Source organism: Halictus rubicundus, chromosome 14, assembly GCF_050948215.1.
Source record: "Halictus rubicundus isolate RS-2024b chromosome 14, iyHalRubi1_principal, whole genome shotgun sequence".
Taxonomy (NCBI): domain Eukaryota; kingdom Metazoa; phylum Arthropoda; class Insecta; order Hymenoptera; family Halictidae; genus Halictus; species Halictus rubicundus.
This window is the reverse complement of record NC_135162.1, coordinates 8887836-8907690: the sequence shown is the minus strand read 5'-3', so window position 1 is coordinate 8907690 and position 19855 is coordinate 8887836. Positions and strand designations below refer to the sequence as shown.

The following is a 19855-nucleotide window of genomic DNA, read 5'->3' as shown; positions in this document are numbered from 1 at the left end:
ACTAAAAACTATCGACTAAATCGATAGTAGCCAACTACTATTTTCAGTCGACTGATTTTTTAAACTATCGACTGAATTTAGTAGTGGTTGGGTTACTATTTTCAGTCGACTGTTTTACACGTCGCCATCTTGAAATTTCAAATGTCAGTGTCGCACGATGAAACGAAAAGGTTAGAAATACATGATTATGACAGGACGTGCACATATGCAAGTAATTAAATATGTAATAGATATTTCAATACTTTAATTCATATTAGATGTTAAAGTCTTATTGCTATTTATGCGAAATACTTTAATTCATATTAAATATATGTGATATAAATAAATTGTGTATATTTATATTTATAACATAGTGTATGAATTTATTATTAAATAAAGACAGATTCAGACAAAATCATTCAATCACGAAATTTACCATCTCTGTACTGTCCTACAATTTATTTAACTAGCCAACATCGAGAATAAGAGTAAATACGAGAATAACCAGTAAAGCAATTCAGTCGACTAAATATTCGATAGTATGTAGTAACTAAATAGTAATTAGTCGATAATGCCCATCACTATTTACTGTTCTTGTAATTTTCATAGGAAAACAGGTTACTTTTACAACCTTGCGCATTATTCTAACCTCTTAAATCTAACCTACAATTTTGCTCATACCTATTGCTACACTAGCCCTAAGGTGGAATTTTCAAAGTAATCCCACTACAATATTCTTTTTTTTTTGGCTTGTGGATGCCAAATTTGACTTTTAATTATACGATTAAACAATACAAATACAACCTTTACCTTCACCTTACTAATGCAGCATAATCTGTGCTCGTATAGTGGTATAAGTATTGATAAGTATCAGCATCAGAGCAGTGATGAAATATCGGCCAGGTTTTCACGCGCATGCGTACCCAAAACAGTAACGTATCTATATTATAACGAAAATGGGGCAATGATATTGGCGGGAAAGTATCGGAACAATCTTTTCAATCAAAGGAAAATAAAAGAAATTATTATAAACCGACTATACTTGGGATTTGAACTTCCTGGGTTTTTTTAAAGAGGTCTTCAGGGTTTTGCTAGTCAAAGTCAAAATTGGAAAGAAAATTGTCCGAGAAGTTGAAAATGTAATTTCTATAAATAGAAAAACTGTATATAATCTTAAAAATTCCACAAGTCGACAATTGAAGCTAAAACTAATACACGGCTTTTCAACTCCAAGAAAAGGAACAATGAACAGCTCGGTATAATGTAAACCTAAACGGAATATCTCGAGCAATTCTCTGTAACAGAGAGATAAGACTTCTCAGATTTGCAGAAAGCATCAACAAAAGATCTATTTGCTGATTAACAGATCTCTGTCTCTATGACGCGATTTACTTCTACAAAACAACGAACGCTATCTCTGATCAACGACGCGATATTATTTGTTATTTTCAAAGACTTCTAATTTTATCGATGTTCTTAATCTGCACAACATATAGCAGTATGAATAATCTGGAAAATTGCGGAATAATTATCCGGAATTGCAATCTTATATCTTGTCAAATGTGTCACTTGTTGACGTTATAATTCATTCAAAGAAAAATAATGATGAAAGGTAATAGTACGCTACCTGGAATAAAAAAATACTGATTTATTTTCACGATTGATTTTTTATAAGTATTTAATTAGCGTTCTTTACTTTTAAACCTTTAAACTTCGTTGGAGTAAAGCATATTTGAACGATAAAATCAGGTCAAAGATAACACGTATTTTGGCACATTTTCGCCGTAATTTTAGATAACAAATAGCTTTCAAGTGTGCACAAGCTTTTTTTGTTTGCTCGATCTTCTATTTATGTAATTCTTTTGAAAATCGTTTTGATTGTATGATTATATAATAATAATTCTTAAGCGTTGTTTCTCTTTTGTACTCACCTATAAATAAAAGTTTGTATTTGTTTAAAGCATTTTCACATTTTTAAATATGTTTCCTTAATGATGTCGGATGTAGATTAGAATTATCTCAATTAACAAAAGAATCAATTAAGCCAAGAAGAAAGGTCAAGCGGAAAATTCCAAGCTAATAGCACTCCATTTTTTATTGGATTTATACTTATCTTAGCACTCACGTATTCCCGTTTGAGAAATTTAATACCGATCGTATCACCCTAATTGAAGAAAGACACTTCTATGCCTACCCCTTTGCCCCGATGATCTAATTTGTCTCAGGATTGTTCACCTACAAAAAGGAAACAGTTTAGGTCTGCCTTCATAATTTCGTGGTCACACAGTGCGAGAAACAGTTTGCAGTTCACGCAATTCGCAACCATGAAGTCGTTCTTCGCAATTTTCCTCATCGCCGCTGCTCTTTGCGCTGCCCAGGTAAATGTTTATTCCATAATTACTCGTTTCTATGCGATTGCAAATCCAACAAAATTTCTACACAGTAAAAAGTTTAATAAAACAGATTGTGGCGAGTTGTATAAAATTTAATCCTTCTGACTTGGACGTAAGAAACTGAAAATGAATATAACAATTGAAAATAACAGAAAAAAATTCTAAATTTTAATCACTATAAATTCCCATCATTAAATCGATCAAGTTTTACGGAGATAAACCTTCAATGAATGAAGAGATTAGACAATGAAACAATTTCTTGATCGATATGTGTATTGGAGGGTTGATCCACACAAATTTTAATTCTCAAAATTTCTGAAATTTAAGAGAAACAATATTAGTTGTACAAATTAATTGGTGGAAAAGATCGACTATAACTATAAAGAGATAAGTAAATTTATCACTTTGGAGTACTGAATCGCGAAATTTTTCTTCTAGGCCTATGGACCAATGGACCAGCTGACGCAAGGAATCAAGCAAGCAAAGAACAATGTTAACACGATCACAAATGACTTGAAACGTTTCACAAACAATTTGAGATACGACACACAGGACAAACTGTCCAACGGAAAGCTTGACAGCATGCAGAAAGTGAACAATTATGTGAACCCTGCTTTGAATGACATTCGAGTGAGTATACATACACATACTGCAAGAATTAGTCAGACTATAATCATTACAGTCGATAAACACGAAGCTGTCTTTGCACAATGTCAATAGATACACAAATCTGATATTAATAGTGTCTCATAATATTATTAGGCTGATGTTGATGCTGCTAAAGCACAAGGAAAGGATGCTGAACACTGCTACACTGAAGCCGAAGATGCCTTGAGCACTCTCCGTCAAACAGCATCCTCAGACATCAACAAATGCGAGCAGAACGGAAAACAACAACTGGAATCGCAATTGAACAATCTTGAGGCTGCTCAAATTGTAAGTATTTTACTAAATAATAGTTACAAGAAGTGCTCGCAGAAATGCTTCGTCAAGCTATTACAAATTTCTTAACATTAAATCTACCAAGCCAGCTACCAACCACAGCAAGATTGACTTCATTCAGATTTTCTGCAATTTTATAATGTACACTTGAATTAGGAAATCTACTGAATTGAATATTAGAAATCAACGTTCTGGTATGGTACAATGCTGTGATCAAATATTTTTGTGCTCGACCAATTCTTTCAAAATACAAGAACCAGTGCTAGAACTTAGTAGTGTTCCTCAGGCCCTAACATTGGATTATATTATTTTCCAGACTGGAAACAAATACGTGAACGAATTGGACAGCATCATGATCAACTGCTACTCGTCGGACATCTTCCAAATGCAGAGTTGCGTTGCTATCAAACTGGGAACGACCAATCAATCTATCAGAGCCTACGAAAAGACAGTCAAATCGATGAAATCTACTGCACAATCGGCTGCCTACCAAATTTTTTCATCGGCGGACTCTTGCTACAGGCAAGCTGTATCCGTTGTTCGTTCTGAAACCATCGATGTCAAGTTGGCTTCCTACGAATGCGTCAAAAACTGAAAAAGAACCTGCTGAAAAACCTCTGTAAAAGACTTCCTTAGTTGAACATTCACATATACTGGTGTATGTACACGTATACGCACTGGTTACATATCATTGTATGCGTACCATTATACAGATTGCCCAAAAAATGTTCTACCTCGAAAGGGGTGATTTTTGAGGTCATTCGAAGTAACTATTTCCTTTGCGAAAATGTTCTCCGCGGCATTGTTAGGTAGTTATTAACGAAAAACACGGACCAATCGGGCATTGGCCGAGCCAGATTCCGCCCACTGTTAACCGCGCTCTGATTAGTCCGTGTTTTCCGTTAACAGCACTCCAATTTTTTATTGGATTTATACTCATCTCAAGTACGCTCTTCCGTTTGAGAAATTTAATACCGATTGTATCACCCTAATTGAAGAAAGACTCTTCTATGCGGCTAACATTTTGTTTTTTAAAAATTAATTTAGTTCGGATATTAAACAATTTATAGATTTAAATACGAAAAATGTATGAGAAAAACGTCAGATTTACTTTATAAATAAAATATAATGGTTACGATTTATTATAAAAATATAATCTTTTACAAACGAAATGTTTGTAATTAACAGGTTTGCCTTAACGGTATAGTATAAAAATTTGTGTGATCAATAAACTTTGAAATTTGAAACTTGTACATTTTTAAACGCGAGCAGTATTTTTTATGTAGATTACTCCACGCTCTGCAAATATGAGAAGGCGTAGAAGTTATTTCAAGCTTAATCATTTGCATATCACTATCTTTTTTGAGACACAGGTGTATTAGATTAAATACACAAAGACGAATGAATGCTCGCGTCTTTCAAAACCTGCTCGCGAAGGTTTTTTTTTACCGTGCTAAAGGCCGAAAGTTATTTAAAAAATCGGTATTTGACATCAAAGACCGGAATCGTGGCAACCGTCGACCCATGTTTTTCAAAACATGCCCTACAAAAAAGTATGTAACTGATGTAATTTTGATTATTTTCCCTTGAAAAAAATCACACATGAACTTCAACTGCCAATAAATATGTGTAAAAAATCCCGATGCAAATGGTTCAACAGTTATTCTGGAAAAAATTCCTAAAAATTGGTTTTTTCCAAAGTGGCATTTCAAACTACGGTACCCCCTTGAAACATACTCTATAAAAAAATATGTAACTCATGCAATTATGATTATTTTTACTTGAAAAAATTCACACATGAACTTCAACTACCAATAAATATCTGTGTAAAATCTGAGTGCAAAAGGTCCAGTAGTTATTCTGAAAAAATTCGTGCAAAAACGGCCCTGAAAACCAGAATACAAAGACAAATAAATGCACGTATCTTTTGTGAAAACGGCAATAGTTGGAAAGTTTCCTCCCAATCTGACCCTGCTCTGGGAAAAAGCTTTACTTTGTGATTCACCTAAAGAGAAAACAACGCCGATATCATGAGGTAGCCGGGAAGACCCGTTAGGAAAATAAACCATGACACCAGTTGCACAGTTATGTCCGCGATTGGAAAGAATATTCCGACGATATTTGCCTGTGAATTCCTAATTAGTGGAGCTGCGGGGGAAGTACCGCAGCCGACATAATGCGATCATGTGTTCGAGCAGACGTTATCGTGCCTACCCCTTTTCCCCGATGATCTAATTTGTCTCAGGATTGTTCACCTATAAAAGGAAACAGTTCAGGTCTGCCTTTATCATTTCGCGGTCACACAGTGCGAGAAACAGTTTGCAGTTCACGCAATTCGCAACCATGAAGTCGTTCTTTGCAATTTTCCTCATCGCCGCTGCTCTTTGCGCTGCCCAGGTAAATGTTTATTCCATAATTACTCGTTTCTATGCGCTTGCAAATCCAATAAAATTTCTACACAGTAAAAAGTTTAATAAAACAGATTGCGGCGAGTTGTATAAAATTAAATCCTTGGTCGTAAGAAACTGAAAATTAATATAACAATTGAAAATAACAGAAAAACATTCTTCATTTTTACATCAAAAACTTTTTGCACTGATTACAAAAAGCTATATATATATATATATATATATATATATATATATATATATATAAAATATTGTTGCAATTCTAAACGCTTATATTTCGGATTTTTGGAATCTTCTTTGACACCGAAATATTAAACTTGATGATTCAGTCAAGAAAACTATGGAATTTTAATCACTATAAACTGTTATCACTGGATCAATAGTATCAATCAAGTTTTACGGAGATAAACCTTCAATGAATGAAGAGATTAGACAATGAAACAATTTCTTGATCGATATATATGTGTATTGGAGGGTTGATACAAAATTTCTGAAATTTAAGAGGAACAATATTAGTTGTACAAATTAATTGGTGGAAAAGATCGACTATAACTATAAAGAGATAAGTAAATTTATCACTTTGGAGTACTGAATCGCAATATTTTTCTTTTAGGCCTACGGACCATTGGACCAGCTGACGCAAGGAATCAAGCAAGCAAAGAACAATGTTAACACGATCACAAATGACTTGAGCCGTTTCTCAAACACTTTGAGATTCGACACACAGAACAAACTGTCCAACAAAAAGTCTGAGAACATGCAGCAACTGAACAATGTTGTGAACCCTGCTTTGACCGAGATTCGCGTGAGTATACATACACATACTGCAAGAATTAATCAGACTATAATCATTAGAGTCGACAAACACGAAGCTGTCTTTGCACAATTTCAATAGATACACAAATCTGATATTAATAGTGCTTCATAATATTATTAGGCCAATGTCGATGCTGCTAAAGCACAAGGAAAGGATGCCGAACACTGCTACACTGAAGCCAAAGATACCTTGAGAACTCTCAGCCAAACAGGATTCTCAGACCTCAACAAATGCGAGCAGAACGGAAAACAACAACTGGAATCGCAATTGAACAATCTTGACGCCGCCCAAGCTGTAAGTATTTTACTAAATAATAGTTACAAGAAGTGCTCGCAGAAATGCTTCGTCAAGCTATTACAAATTTCTTAACATTAACTCTACCAAGCCTTAAAACAGCAAGACTGACTTCATTCAGATTTTCTGCAATTTTATAATATACACTTGAATTAAGAAATCTACTGAATTGAATATTAGAAATCAACGTTCTGGTACGGTACAATGCTGTGATCAAATATTTTTGTGCTCGACCAATTCTTTCAAAATACAAGAACCAGTGCTAGAACTTAGTAGTGTTCCTTAGGCTTTAACATTCGATTGCATTATTTTCCAGACCGGAAACAAATACCTGACCGAATTGGACGGCATCATGATCAACTGCTACTCGTCGGACATCTTCCAAATGCAGAGGTGCGTCGCTCTCAAACTGGGAACGACCAACCAATCTATCAGAGCCTACGAAAGCACAGTCGACTCGTTGAAATCTACTGCACGATCGGCTTCCTTCCAAATTGTTTTGTCGGCGGACTCTTGCTACAGGCAAGCTGTATCCGTTGTCCGTTCTGGAACCACCGATGTGAGGATATCTTCCAACAGATGCGTCAAAAACTAAAAAAGAACCTGCTGAAAAACCTCTGTAAAAGACTTCCTCCGAACTGAACGAAACGACTGTATTATACTCGTTTTACAGTTAAATATTTCGTAATGTTGATTTTCGAGACTGTCCAGAATTCCACTATTCGATTTGTCCCTTGTAAAATATTCATTTGAGATGTAAATTGTTTTTTGCATTCGTTTTATGAAGATTTTATCGTGTAGATCGTTTATGTGATACTTTGTTCCCTGGCAATAATATGAAATTGTGTGGTATCTAATTTTGTCTGACATCATTTCCCCCGTTTACACCTATAGAAATTTGTTTTTCTTTTATTAACATATCTTTCATACCTTCGTTTTATCGCTGTTGCGAAATCATTTCAATTTGCAACTACCTAGGTAACAATTAAATCTGCATTTCTCTTCCATTATACATATATGGTAAAAGCAACTTTGAACTCATCGCATGCATGTCGTTACGCATTAGTACGCGAGTCATTTATTTAATGGCACTGATTGTTGTAAATATAGCTCAGAATTGTCCGAATATTATTCATTTATTTTATCTCTATATAAAACGCGCCACAAGATTAGTAAAAATTACATAAACATATAAAGAATATTAAAGAAAAATCGTATATCACACGGAAAATCATAGAACTTCACAATCTGTAATGCTGTCGCATGATTTATTATTATTATTTCTTTAATGTATACGTTCTTCCTTTTATGCTTAGTACAATCTCTTTGGGATAAAAAATTTGTTCGTCGTTAGATAACGCGTGTTATCTATGCAAATTTTAGCCAGTAAGTTGAGGCACTATGAGGAAAACAATTGCTAAAAAACGTGTCACTGACTCAATTATTTTCACACGGATCTGCCCGCATAAACGCAACAATGTTCTACTTTTCTGACCTAGCACACTGCTCTCAGATAGCGAAAGCTAGATACTCAGTTCTCCAATCAGTTTTTCTTGTAACTGGACACAATTGATTAGTTGGCCGTTTCATCCGGATAGAATGCACGCGAGGGCATTTAAATGGTATCTGTAATACTGATACGTAGGCAGGAAATTCCATTGCATGAATCACCTGCACAACATCCTAAGTTAATATTATAAATTCATTTACTCATCCGTATACCTTAATCTTTAAGATAACTCAGATATTGTTTATTTCCATTTGAGTTATTTTTAAATCACACATATACCATCTCCAGTAATATTCAAGGTATTTTTCCCATGATTGCAAGTGCAAATATGAATAACTTAACTTGTCACGGACATCTGCGGATTTGCATATAATATGCGACATTAAAGAGAATTTTTAATGCGAATGAAATATGTATCAGAAAGTATACTACTTGAAAGACGTCGAAGCAAACATACTATTAAAAAATTGTTGACAAATATCTGACTGATATATTGCTCGTAAATGAATGTAATTTATTCTTTATAAAGGCGTGTGTGTGTGTATATACTGTATATATTTTGACATTAACCGTAAAAATTTGTTGAAAACTTAACAAAGGCCGTGTAATATCGTACATGACATTAATATAAAATATTCTATACGCATTTTATAATCTACTCATAGGTATCCTTAGTTGAACATTCACATATACTGGTGTATGTATACGTATACGTACTGTGTACATATCATTGTATGCGTACCATTATACAGACTGCCCAAAAAATGTTCTCCCTCGAAAGGGGTGATTTTTGAGGTCATCCGAAGTAACTTTTTCCTTTGCGAAAATGTTCTCCGCGGCTTTGTTAGGGAGTTATTAACGAAAAACACACAAGTTTTTCGTTAATAACTTCTTAACAAAGCTGCGGAGAATATTTTCGCAAAGGAAAAAGTTTGTTCAAACGATCCCAGGAATCACCTCTTTCAAGGAAGTACGATATTCTCGTGACACCCTGTATACACACGTACATATTCTCATCGTATACCATTCTGGATTGCATTGAAACAAATTAGTCGGTTTTAAAAAAGCGATGAAGATTGCTTTGTGTAAAAACGGATATACTTTCTTACATTCGTACAGGAGTAAATAGTCAATTTACATATTCAGTTGGAAAGTAACAACATATTGAAAAAAAAACTCCTCAATAAAATCATATTGCATTACAGGCATTGTATGTACTTGGAAAAAACTATTCTCTATATCTTTCACATATCTCTAAATTGGTGCTAGTTCAGTTTATATATTTGTTGTTGTTTTGTTAATCTTATTTACTACTTCGTACAAGGTTGCTAGACTTTTGCTACCTATCTTAACAGACACTCATCTCAATAACAATATAGACATCGAACCACAATAGGGATAGTCTTATACTTTTTTTTTCCTTCAGGTCATCGCACGACAATTGTCCGCGGGCACGGACATATCAGCGAATTAACTCGACCAGCTCATAATTTTTCTGCAATAAATGTATTTTTTTACTTGTAATGTTTTTTTTTTGTTACTTTAGATCACTTAAAACTAAGAGTAGCAGTAGTAGTTTTATAGCAGCAGCAGCAGTAGCAGCAGCAATAATAGTAATAGTAATAATAATAATAATAATTAATAATATTTATAATATCTATCGTTAACATACTTTGATAAAATTATATTAATAATTATAGTTATAATCGTCATGATCATCATCATTTATATACATATACAATTACGTATACACGCGTACATATATGAAAATGCAGATTATAGCGGATCGAGACACAACACGATCATAAATGTACGCATATGTGTATACGTGCTAAACCTTTTTTTTTTATAAGAAATCTTATAGGTATGTATCAATTCAGCTTTTACATAGCTCACGTAATGTTTGCTCTACATGGTTCATTCAGGATCATGGCTTAGATCTAAAATGATAATTTTAAATATGGAAGTGATTGTCGGCACCGCGTCGCATAATTTTTCCAACAACTAATTATTTCTTATGCTTCTATTCTCCTTTAAAAATAAACATGCTCGAAAAATATATTAAATTGCAGTCATCTGACTCGAGAAAATATACATGAAAATTAAATTTTGTTCCCAATTATTTCTGTAAGAAGAATTTCTGTTAGAAACCATTCGATTTAATACAAAAAGATCTTAAATAGTTTTTTAGTTCTATTCGAACGAATAGTATAAAATTAGCATGCGTTGGAAAATCCATGCATTGCGGTTCCGAACTCTCACACCACAGGGAGTAATTTACAAACACACGAAAATACTAATATATACCTATCGCGGGAGCATTGAGAACACGGAATAACAAATTTATCCAATTACTGTTGTTTAATTTGAAAAAGATTCTCTCTTCGAAAATGTACTGGCTCTTTCCGAGGAAAACAACTGCGTAGATTCGCGATAAATTATTTTTAATGAACAAATCCATTATTAAAGGAATTCAGAGGTAGTTGAATAATGGTTAATAATTTCCTTACGGTTGACGCATTCGCAAATTTGAATTGTAAACGGTTCTCATTTCATTGAAGTAATATCCAAGACATTATGAAACATGCCTATCCACAGATCATAAATCATTTTTCGGAGCTCCACGATTAAATGCGATTGTACTTAATAAATCATGAGCAAACGCGTTTGCGATGATCTAATAATTATTACGCTAGGTTTCGTGTTCCCGACCTGTGAAATTTAGTTTCTCAACACGACAGTTTTATGTGTATGACAGAACTCGAAAACAACATAGTGTTCGCTCCATGAATGAAGGGCATCAACAATGAGTTGTAAGGATGCAATTAGATAGGGCAGCTTATATTGTTCGTCATACCCGATAAGAGAGCGTTACAATATTTAGAAATGTGTTTTAAACATATCGTTCGACCGGCCAAACTCATTCATTTGGAAAGTCGAGTATAGCACAAACACACACAATATGAACTACAACATAGTCTCTTATGTGAGGAAGCCAAACGGATGCTCCTGGTTACAAAAACGTTAAACATTACTGTTAGAAATCGATCTCCAAGTATAACTTTAATAAGAACGTTCGAAGCGTGTAAATACTTTTGGGAGTTGTTTCAAATGAAATTTAAAACAACCGAGGAGCATACCTGGAAACTTCCAAAACATATGAAGCTCGATGTAGTATTTTTAAAATGCGCAGGTACGCGCAGGTACGCGAATGTACGATCTGACCTGTACATCTATGTGCTCGTCCAAAGTTCTCATTGTTCCAAGACCTAGCAGGCACAAGAATCACCCTTGCCGTTGCTTCTTTGGTCGTTAGTCAATTTAATTTGGTCGGGGAATTCATTGTATAGTTCCACCTGAAGCAGCGTCGCGTTCATATTCATTTAATACGTTGTGTTTCATAATTTACGGGGAAAGCAAAAATATTTATAGGCGACTTACTTCACTTTCCTGGGCTAGAGCGTTCTTCGCTATCGTCTGGAAGGCTTGTTCAACGTTAATTGCTTCTTTTGCACTAGTTTCAAAGTATGGAATATTATTTTTAGATTGACACCACTGCTGTGCTTTCTTACTAGAGAACTGGAATTTAAATAAATAAACGTTGATAGTAATGTATTCAGGGGCAAAAAAGGTAGGTATTGAATTTATGCGAAATACCCTTACCGGTTTCGGTTCTAGATCAACTTTATTTCCAAGAACGACAAACGGAAAGTTATCCTGGTCTCGAGGAGAGGCTTGAATTAAGAATTCATCCCTCCATGAGTCCAAGGACTTCAAGCTGCTCGGTGCTGATACGTCAAACACTAGTACACAACAATCGGCGCCTCTATAGAAAGCAACGCCTAGAGACTGAAACCTTTCTTGGCCTGCCGTGTCCCAAATCTACTCGAAAATTAGACATTTCTTATTTGATGCCATTTAACATGCTAAACGCCATGCTGGTCCTAGGGACCGGTCAGAGACATTCCGTTTAGGCTGGGTCAGTGCTAATAGCACTGCACCTGCTTTTGTTTATGCTCGTGGCTCTCCCCATTTGACGGTAGAGCGCAGCGTAAACGGAAAGCGAAGAAAAATAGGCTTGACGTTTAACGTGTTTATACAATAACCAACATTTTATGAAGGAGACATATTTACCTGCATAGTAACTATCCTATCGTCTACCATAACTTCTTTGGTCAGGAAATCCGCTCCTATGGTCGCTTTATATTGATTGCTAAATTTCTTGTTTACATATTGATTCATCAACGAAGTTTTACCGACTCCAGAATCTCCCAGGATAATAACCTTAAGGAGTAATTTCTTACGAGAAGCCATTGTAAACTAAAAGTAAATAAGATTATTATTCGTAATAAATTTTGTAAAAAAAAAATTATTAGAAACAACTAAAAGTTTCTGCTTAGCACAGTGCTTCATTCGAAAAAAATATTACGCCTTATTTTGCCGAAGATAATATAGGCAAACAATCCGAATAATATAAGTCGTGCTTGTTGTACATTTAAATCATTGATAACAACACAAACGAGAAAACTCACGTATCAGTTAAATGAATCATTATATAAACACAATAGCCTGGTCAATCAATTGCACAGAGAAGCATAAAGTTTGATTTTTGTTATGGTCGGAAAAAATGCGACGCATGTAGTTACAATTAATAAACTCGGCGATTCGAAGTAAAGTATATTGACGTTGGATTATTTCTTACCGCTAAAGAAATATCCTATTTCAAGTTCTGCGAGCGGGACAACGGAACGAGAACTACGAACGCGTGACTTTTTTCGTGAATCATTGAACGTGAATTGGAAAAGTACTTCCCTTGTAATGACGTATGTACATTATTAAAAAAAAAATCACCGAGCGAAGATGCTTCGAATATACTTTTTGGCGGTTTAGTTTATTCTAGTAGTGTTGCGTCGAACGTACAACCGACTGCGAGAATGAAACGCGAGAGACAATGGAACGGTATTGCACAGGATCGAATCAAGACAAAATAGAATCCGTTGAACTGCGATGCTTGAAAATCTGTCAACACGCGATCTCGACAATTGGAATTTAGTAGGACATTGTACAAGTGCCCTAAGAAACGTACGTGACGCTTGTCGCAGAATGTAGGCGATGATCGATAGAATAAAAGAATGTCAAATGTAACTCACGTTACCTCGATTTAGATAGAAAACAGTCAGAGAAATTTTCCTAAGCCAGCACTCCACACAAAGAAAATGGCGTGTTATGAAATCACGAGTATGACAACGATGTCGTCACCTGTTCTTCGCCACTTTTATCGACCGAGTACGATCAACGTTCGATTATCGAAATCGACTGGCGTAGTCGATACACCTTCGATTTAAAAGGCGCGAATATTTGAAATTCGTTCCGCAGAGCGTCCATGCCATTGAAAAGTGTTGCAGAATTTAAAAGAGAGAAATGTTTTTAATTTTCTGGTCTAGAATATAAATTTGCGTTAACAAGTAAGCTGTTCCATTTGAAAAACTCGATTGCTAGTCCGAGTAGACAGTTTCCTGCCAATACCGGAAGTTAAAAATATCATACAATAAAACATACTCAACGTAATTATCTCAATTCTTCAGATTTCTCGGAAAATCACTTTCCAAAATTAAAATGGCGACTCTATGGTTTAGGAGAATTCTCCAAATTTACAAACGATTTAATTTTTGTAGATATAAAATACAGGGTGTCTTAAATATCTTTCGTATTTACAGTCCTATCAGAAAACTTCAGAGGACAAAGTGACACTATTGCAGGGGGCAATATAATGGCGAAGAAAAAATTTTTTTATGTCGTGTTTTTTAATGAAATTTCAAGGTCACCGATGTTTTTTTAAATGGAATAGTATATTTTTTTACGATAGCATGATATACAATAAAAAACTGAATTTAGTGGATACCACCTTTCTGACCTTGAAATGACCTTCAACAAGAATAATCATGTTGAAGCGGATGAAATGTGGAAGTTTAAAACACGTGTTTCAGCAAAGATTGCGCGTTGTTTACGTCGGGTTGACCTTTACATATCATAATAAATGTTCGAAAGATATTTAGGTGTTCCCATTTATGTGGGACACCCTGTATATGAAATACCCATGAAACAACCTGAAATCCATGAATTACTTATTTTATTGATACATTTAATCAGGATAAGAATGATCTTTATTGTGTAAGATCCGTAGTTCATTTTAGATTTGAAATACCATTGAATTGGCGCCATACTGATCAAATTCCAACGTCACTGGTTAGAAAGTCACCGGAAGTGACGTATTCAACAGCACAGTGTCCACGTAGCGCCTCAATTCTCGCCAAACGTAGCTTGTCGTATGTCAAACAACACTTCGTAAAGCGTTCTCCGGTAGTACACACCGTAAGTATGCCACTTTTTTTTGACTATTCGTTGCATACTAACTTGAAAATCACAAAGTGACACGGAGACAATCAATATTTCCGAACACCATTAATCTGCATTTTCTCCAATTAACCTGTTAAAAAACTACAGTCAGCTGCAGTTAAATATAAACGGAATACTCGCACTATATAAGTCGCGTGAACTTTCCGTGACTGCCAAAAAACATATGTGACACGTACATTTTGCGCACCGTTCGCATAAATATTTCTGTCGATTGTACTCATACGTAATCCCTCCGCCCGAGCCAATATAAATTTCACGATTTCAACTTTATTTTCAGTTCACCAAACACAATGGATCAGATGAAGAAATTGACAGAGCCTGGGCGGCAATTTGCTAAAGACAGTATTCGTCTTGTCAAGCGGTGCACAAAGCCTGACCGCAAAGGTGAGTTTCCTTATTTTACAATAATAAATTAATTGCAAGTTGTGCGGAGATTATACTCAACCACGCATCTTCTGCAGAGTTTCAGAAAATTGCTCTGGCTACGGCTATCGGCTTCTGTATAATGGGCTTCATAGGATTCTTTGTCAAACTAATACATATTCCAATTAATAATATTATTGTGTAAGTATATCAGCTTTTGTACGCCTGATAATTTGTTCTAATGTATTAGATTTATACGATTCTTTTCCCTTTCAGAAGTTCATAAAGCTCGCCCCATGCCAAATAGATGCAATTTAATAATAAATAAATTAAAAAAATAAATTGTATTTTGTTTTAAAATGACCACGGTTGAAGTATTGAATGTGTGTGTGTATATTGTAATGTTAAATTTTATAATAAAATAAGTGTATAAAGGACAGGCTGTTGATCGCTCGGAACCCTGGAAACTGGTATAAAAGGTAGAGGTGTGCGGGTTCTTGAATATATTTCGATTATATATTTGAGAAACCCTTCCCGATCCCCGGGATATTTTCGGATGCTCGCACACCTCTAATGAAAGGACACCAGCGAATGATTAGTATCTAAGGCACTTTTATTTAAAGAATAAAATTTTTCCTTAGGTTACAACGATAAAATTTGATCAGCCATTTTTCTAGTTTGAATTCAATGCATTTCTCCTAAGGAAAAATAGCTGTCGCATGGAAAACCATGGCCAGGTACTCAGTAATAAAAGAAACAATAGTACGATTTTGTTATGACAAATAGAATCTTATATACTGTTTGCTAACATGTTATTAGAATTACTCTGCGCTTATTCTCTAGAAAAACTTTTCAATACGTTTCACTAATAAAAAGATGAACCTATGAACCAGATGCTGTGCGTCAACAGCATCCGAGATTTCAATAATGGCAGTATGTATTAGCAAACGTAATTACATTAAAGTGCATCCTGAAATTTTATAAGAATCTTCGATTTGATCCGTAGATCTTGTATATTGCAAACGTGACCGAAATATTTTGTTAATTACGAAATGCAATACTTTCGAACGGTCTGCATTATGTATATATTACACGTGAGAAATGATTGAATACGAGTGCTATTACATTCGTTACAGATCCAACAGTTCGAAATCTTTTTGATTTGTCGGTAACATTAGTAAGATGCTTGATGTTTGCAAATTCATGTAAAGTGATCAATAAAAAAAAAAAAGATTCATACATATAAATAGTAATGTCTGATAGTGTTACTCCTTGAACTCACTGCATTAGTAAATAGACGTTGAAATTACATACTTAACATGTACATTAAACTATTAAATACTCTCTTCAGGCAACTTAATAAAATTTATATAAAAAAGCAAATATATAATATATATATATATGTAGCACCACACGTGTGTGACTGATACGTGTTGACGTTTGTCTTGCACATTTACAAACATACTTAACATTCTCCTACGACTAACCCATTTATACTTCCTCCCATTTACACGGTTTTTAATACAAAAAGCCATGATTTCGATTTACGTATAAATCGGGGGATAGGTGTACTTGCAAACGAAGTTTTGCCGTTTTTTGATCAATTCACCTCCGAAGTAATATTCGTCCATTACGAAACACTGCGTAAATCCTCCGAAAAAATACATTACTTTTACACACTCGATAAATTTGACAAAATTTTGGCAAGTGCACGTCATACAGCCTCAACGAGTATAAATCGGTTAATCCCTTAAATCGCATACTGTGAAGAAGAACAATACAAGAGGAAGACTTTGTCCCACTTCCGTCTGACGAAGTGTAAGAAAAATCTCCTTCGTTTAGATCAATTGACGGTAACATTCCGACGATGAGAAGCATTTTAGTCCGTGGGACTCGAAGCGTTTCACTATTAAATAAACTAACCTTTGTAAATTGCAAGAACGCTTAAACGTAGCCCCGTAGTGCGTTTGCCGGTTCTACCCGATAATATACATTCGCATAACAAAAAAAAGAATGCATAGTCCCTTGTTCTGTAGACCCTGATCAATGTTCTGATGGTTCTTTGGCATTCCCTCGCATATCACTGTCACCCAATGTACGCACTGCGTGATTCGACAATTAAAATTTCAACAAGCACATATGATCAGAGCTGATAGACCGTGAACGTTTACATTTTCCCCAAAATTCGAGGAAGTTTTGACACCAGGTTTACGGAACACTAAAAGCGACTATTTTACATTGCTTTATAAAGATAACGGGAATATGTCTAGCCAAATTTTTACAACGTATACCCAAAGAATTAAATTTGTTGACAACGTGACAATCTCAGTAATTAGAACGCGTCCCGCAAGCCTAGCGATCAAATTCCTAGCGGATCGAATAAAAGCGTGAATTTGTTTAAAACGTCCACGGTCCAGGTATTACATAGGCGGCGTTAAACAATATGGGAAATCAATTTACATAGGCAAACGCACAGGGGGAGGGTAACTACCCACAATAAAGTTTGAGGTATGTCGTTCGGCTCATGTCATATTAATGAAACATTTAACATAGTCATGTAATTAACTGTTCATTAACTGTTAATAACGCTCGCGTATTAACCGTATATATCTGTATAAAATATGCACATGTATATATAATATTAAATATCATTCGATTATTTTGTATAATTATAAGTATCCTTTGAACGCGCCTCGCAAATCGCGCGCGTCGCAATATGATAGTCACAATCAATATCAGAAGACTTACATGCTGAGTTACATACTTTCTCTCACTGGTAAATCGAGAAATGGTCACGTAAAAAATAACGCATTTTAATTTAAAACAGGCTCTCTCGATTTTTCGCTTAAAGCAACGGAATATGTCTTTGCAACGACGTTACTCGTTTTATTTATCTATCCCGATCTCGAATTTTTACAGGCTCGCAGCAGTGGCTCAAGGTGTTCACCGGTAATTGAACTTATTCTTCTCGTACTCATCGACAGATTTAATACAGTACTAAGGCCTGTACAAGAAGAATTTAGAATTGATGTACCTGTAAACACATTATTCGCGCGCGATTTTGATTCTCTAGTGTTGCAAAGACAAATCCGTTTCTACGCCTTACATTAATCCATTGTATGAATTATACCATAGAATGTCACAGTACTTACATTGAAGGAATTGGTTACTTACTTGCAAGAAAGGGTTGCTTTCAAGGAATGTTTTTAAGTGTTCTACATTGAACATTTCGAGTATAAGGGGGATATGTTAAAAAAAAATGGAGGAGAGAAGAAGAAGAAGAAGAAGATAGAAAGTGAGAGGGGGAATGAAGGAGAATGAGAAAGAGAGAGTGAACAAAGGTACCGAAAAAGAAGACACAGGAGCGCGCAATTATGATATAATAAACCGAACTTACAGACTACAGACTTGTAATTAACAGAGAAGGGAAGGAGATCCAGGAGAATCTGATTTACCAGACGCGACGAGAGAGACCCAGCAAAGATGACAATCACAACACTCTGTACAAACATATCATGAACATAGCTGGTTGTTATCACAGACAAAATATAGAACGCACCTAACGCACAGTTCACTCTTTAGCTATTTCAGTAGTGTAGTAAAAATATCTGATTTAAAGTTGTTAAAGTAGTTCCGAGCGCAAAGAGTTAAAATATCCTTAGCTATAGCTAAGGATATAAAACATAGATTTTCAAAAAATTATGAAATAAGCTGGTAGATACTGTGCTAAGGTCTCAGAGGATTTCAGGCTGACACTAGACTTTGTCTGTCACATCATCAGCTGGTTTAGTTCACTGTCTTCTTGGAATGCATGCAATCTTTCTTTTCCCCTCGCAAAACTACTCGACCAGCTGGGATATTTCACTTGCAGTTTCTCCAGCTGGTAAACCGGACCTCCGAAGAGATTGCTCCCCAAGATGGCGCAGCAGGGATTATTTGTAACGAATAAAGCTACTACACTGTGCAACTGGCGTCTGAGGTTGGCACGTACGGACTCTCCTGCCTGTAGAAGTCGCCTTCGTAATCCTCCAGCTTCACCGGGTAATCCGTCACGCAGTTCTGAGGCTGGTTCAACGCTGGCGGAGGATGCACAAAGTTCTCCTGGTAACTGGGTAGATGCAACGGTTCGGCGTACTGTTGGTACGAGGTGTCTGTGCCACCCTGCTTCAAACAGCTTGGCCCGTGGAGGCTCAGCATGTCCACCAGCCTGCGCCTTTGCGTCTCCAGCTCCTGGATCTGGGACTTCAGGTCGTGGTTCTGCGTTTCGAGGATTTCGGACTCCTGCACCAGGATCACCGTCTTCTCCCGTTTCTTCAGCCGACACTTCGTGGCAGCGATTTTATTCCTCTCGCGCCTCCTTCGACGCCTCTCCTCGTCCTCCGGTGTCAACTAAAACGATTTCGGACTGGTTAGAACAGTGGTCGTTTCTCGTTTCAAGATTTAACCCTCCGACGGCGGCGCCTGGGTCTATTTGGACTCAGAGTATCAAAATCGTCATTTAAGTATTCAATTTCTGGTAATTAACACGTTCAACGTTACGATTATTTTGCTTGCCTCTCTGTTTACGCCGCACTCTATCGTCAAGTGGGGAGAGCTGTTCCCATAAACAAAAGACAGTGTAGCATGAACGAAAAGCCTGCGGCCGGTCCCTAGGGAACCGTGTAGCGTGTTTAACGTGTTTAATGTCAAATTAATTCGAAGATTAATGTGATTTCTACGAGAAATATCTTTA

General features: G+C 35.7%; 5 protein-coding genes across 8 annotated transcripts in view; 3 read left to right on the top strand and 2 right to left on the bottom strand.

Moving 5' to 3' along the window:
* The first annotated feature begins 2220 nt into the window (after positions 1 to 2220).
* On the top strand, positions 2221 to 4486 carry LOC143360966 (uncharacterized). Its single transcript, XM_076800190.1, has 4 exons — positions 2221 to 2357; positions 2811 to 3002; positions 3135 to 3308; positions 3631 to 4486. The coding sequence occupies exons 1-4, from the start codon at positions 2304 to 2306 to the stop codon at positions 3907 to 3909; spliced, it is 699 nt and encodes a 232-aa protein (XP_076656305.1). The 5' UTR covers positions 2221 to 2303; the 3' UTR covers positions 3910 to 4486.
* A 1068-nt stretch (positions 4487 to 5554) lies between these two features.
* On the top strand, positions 5555 to 7690 carry LOC143360965 (uncharacterized). The gene is made up of 4 exons (XM_076800189.1): positions 5555 to 5711; positions 6336 to 6527; positions 6660 to 6833; positions 7150 to 7690. Exons 1-4 carry the CDS (start codon positions 5658 to 5660, stop codon positions 7426 to 7428), a joined length of 699 nt encoding a protein of 232 aa, XP_076656304.1. The 5' UTR covers positions 5555 to 5657; the 3' UTR covers positions 7429 to 7690.
* A 1729-nt stretch (positions 7691 to 9419) lies between these two features.
* Positions 9420 to 13646, bottom strand: Rab7 (RAS oncogene family member Rab7). Of its 2 annotated transcripts, XM_076800192.1 has the most exons (6): positions 13499 to 13646; positions 12478 to 12663; positions 12007 to 12225; positions 11785 to 11922; positions 11569 to 11699; positions 9420 to 9838 (listed from the first exon to the last, which is right to left on the bottom strand). In XM_076800192.1, the coding sequence occupies exons 2-5, from the start codon at positions 12655 to 12657 to the stop codon at positions 11613 to 11615; spliced, it is 624 nt and encodes a 207-aa protein (XP_076656307.1). In that variant the 5' UTR covers positions 12658 to 12663; positions 13499 to 13646; the 3' UTR covers positions 9420 to 9838; positions 11569 to 11612. The 2 variants fall into 2 exon arrangements, with proteins under 2 accessions (XP_076656307.1, XP_076656308.1); XM_076800193.1 differs by lacking the exons at positions 9420 to 9838; positions 13499 to 13646 and adding an exon at positions 13046 to 13067 and having other exon boundaries at positions 9958 to 11699.
* Positions 13647 to 14574: 928 nt separating this feature from the next.
* LOC143360969 (protein transport protein Sec61 subunit gamma) lies at positions 14575 to 15560 on the top strand. 2 transcript variants are annotated; one of them, XM_076800195.1, is made up of 4 exons: positions 14575 to 14715; positions 15038 to 15144; positions 15222 to 15324; positions 15403 to 15560. In XM_076800195.1, the coding sequence occupies exons 2-4, from the start codon at positions 15051 to 15053 to the stop codon at positions 15407 to 15409; spliced, it is 204 nt and encodes a 67-aa protein (XP_076656310.1). In that variant the 5' UTR covers positions 14575 to 14715; positions 15038 to 15050; the 3' UTR covers positions 15410 to 15560. The 2 variants fall into 2 exon arrangements, with proteins under 2 accessions (XP_076656310.1, XP_076656309.1); XM_076800194.1 differs by having other exon boundaries at positions 14577 to 14715; positions 15400 to 15560.
* Positions 15561 to 15718: 158 nt separating this feature from the next.
* The window catches only part of Atf3 (Activating transcription factor 3), a 38957-nt gene continuing 34820 nt past the window's right edge, over positions 15719 to 19855 (bottom strand). For both annotated transcript variants that reach the window (XM_076800186.1, XM_076800187.1), the window contains exon 4: positions 15719 to 19512. In XM_076800186.1, coding sequence (XP_076656301.1) covers positions 19078 to 19512 — 435 coding nt within the window. In that variant the 3' untranslated portion in view covers positions 15719 to 19077. The remainder of the gene's footprint in view (positions 19513 to 19855) is intronic.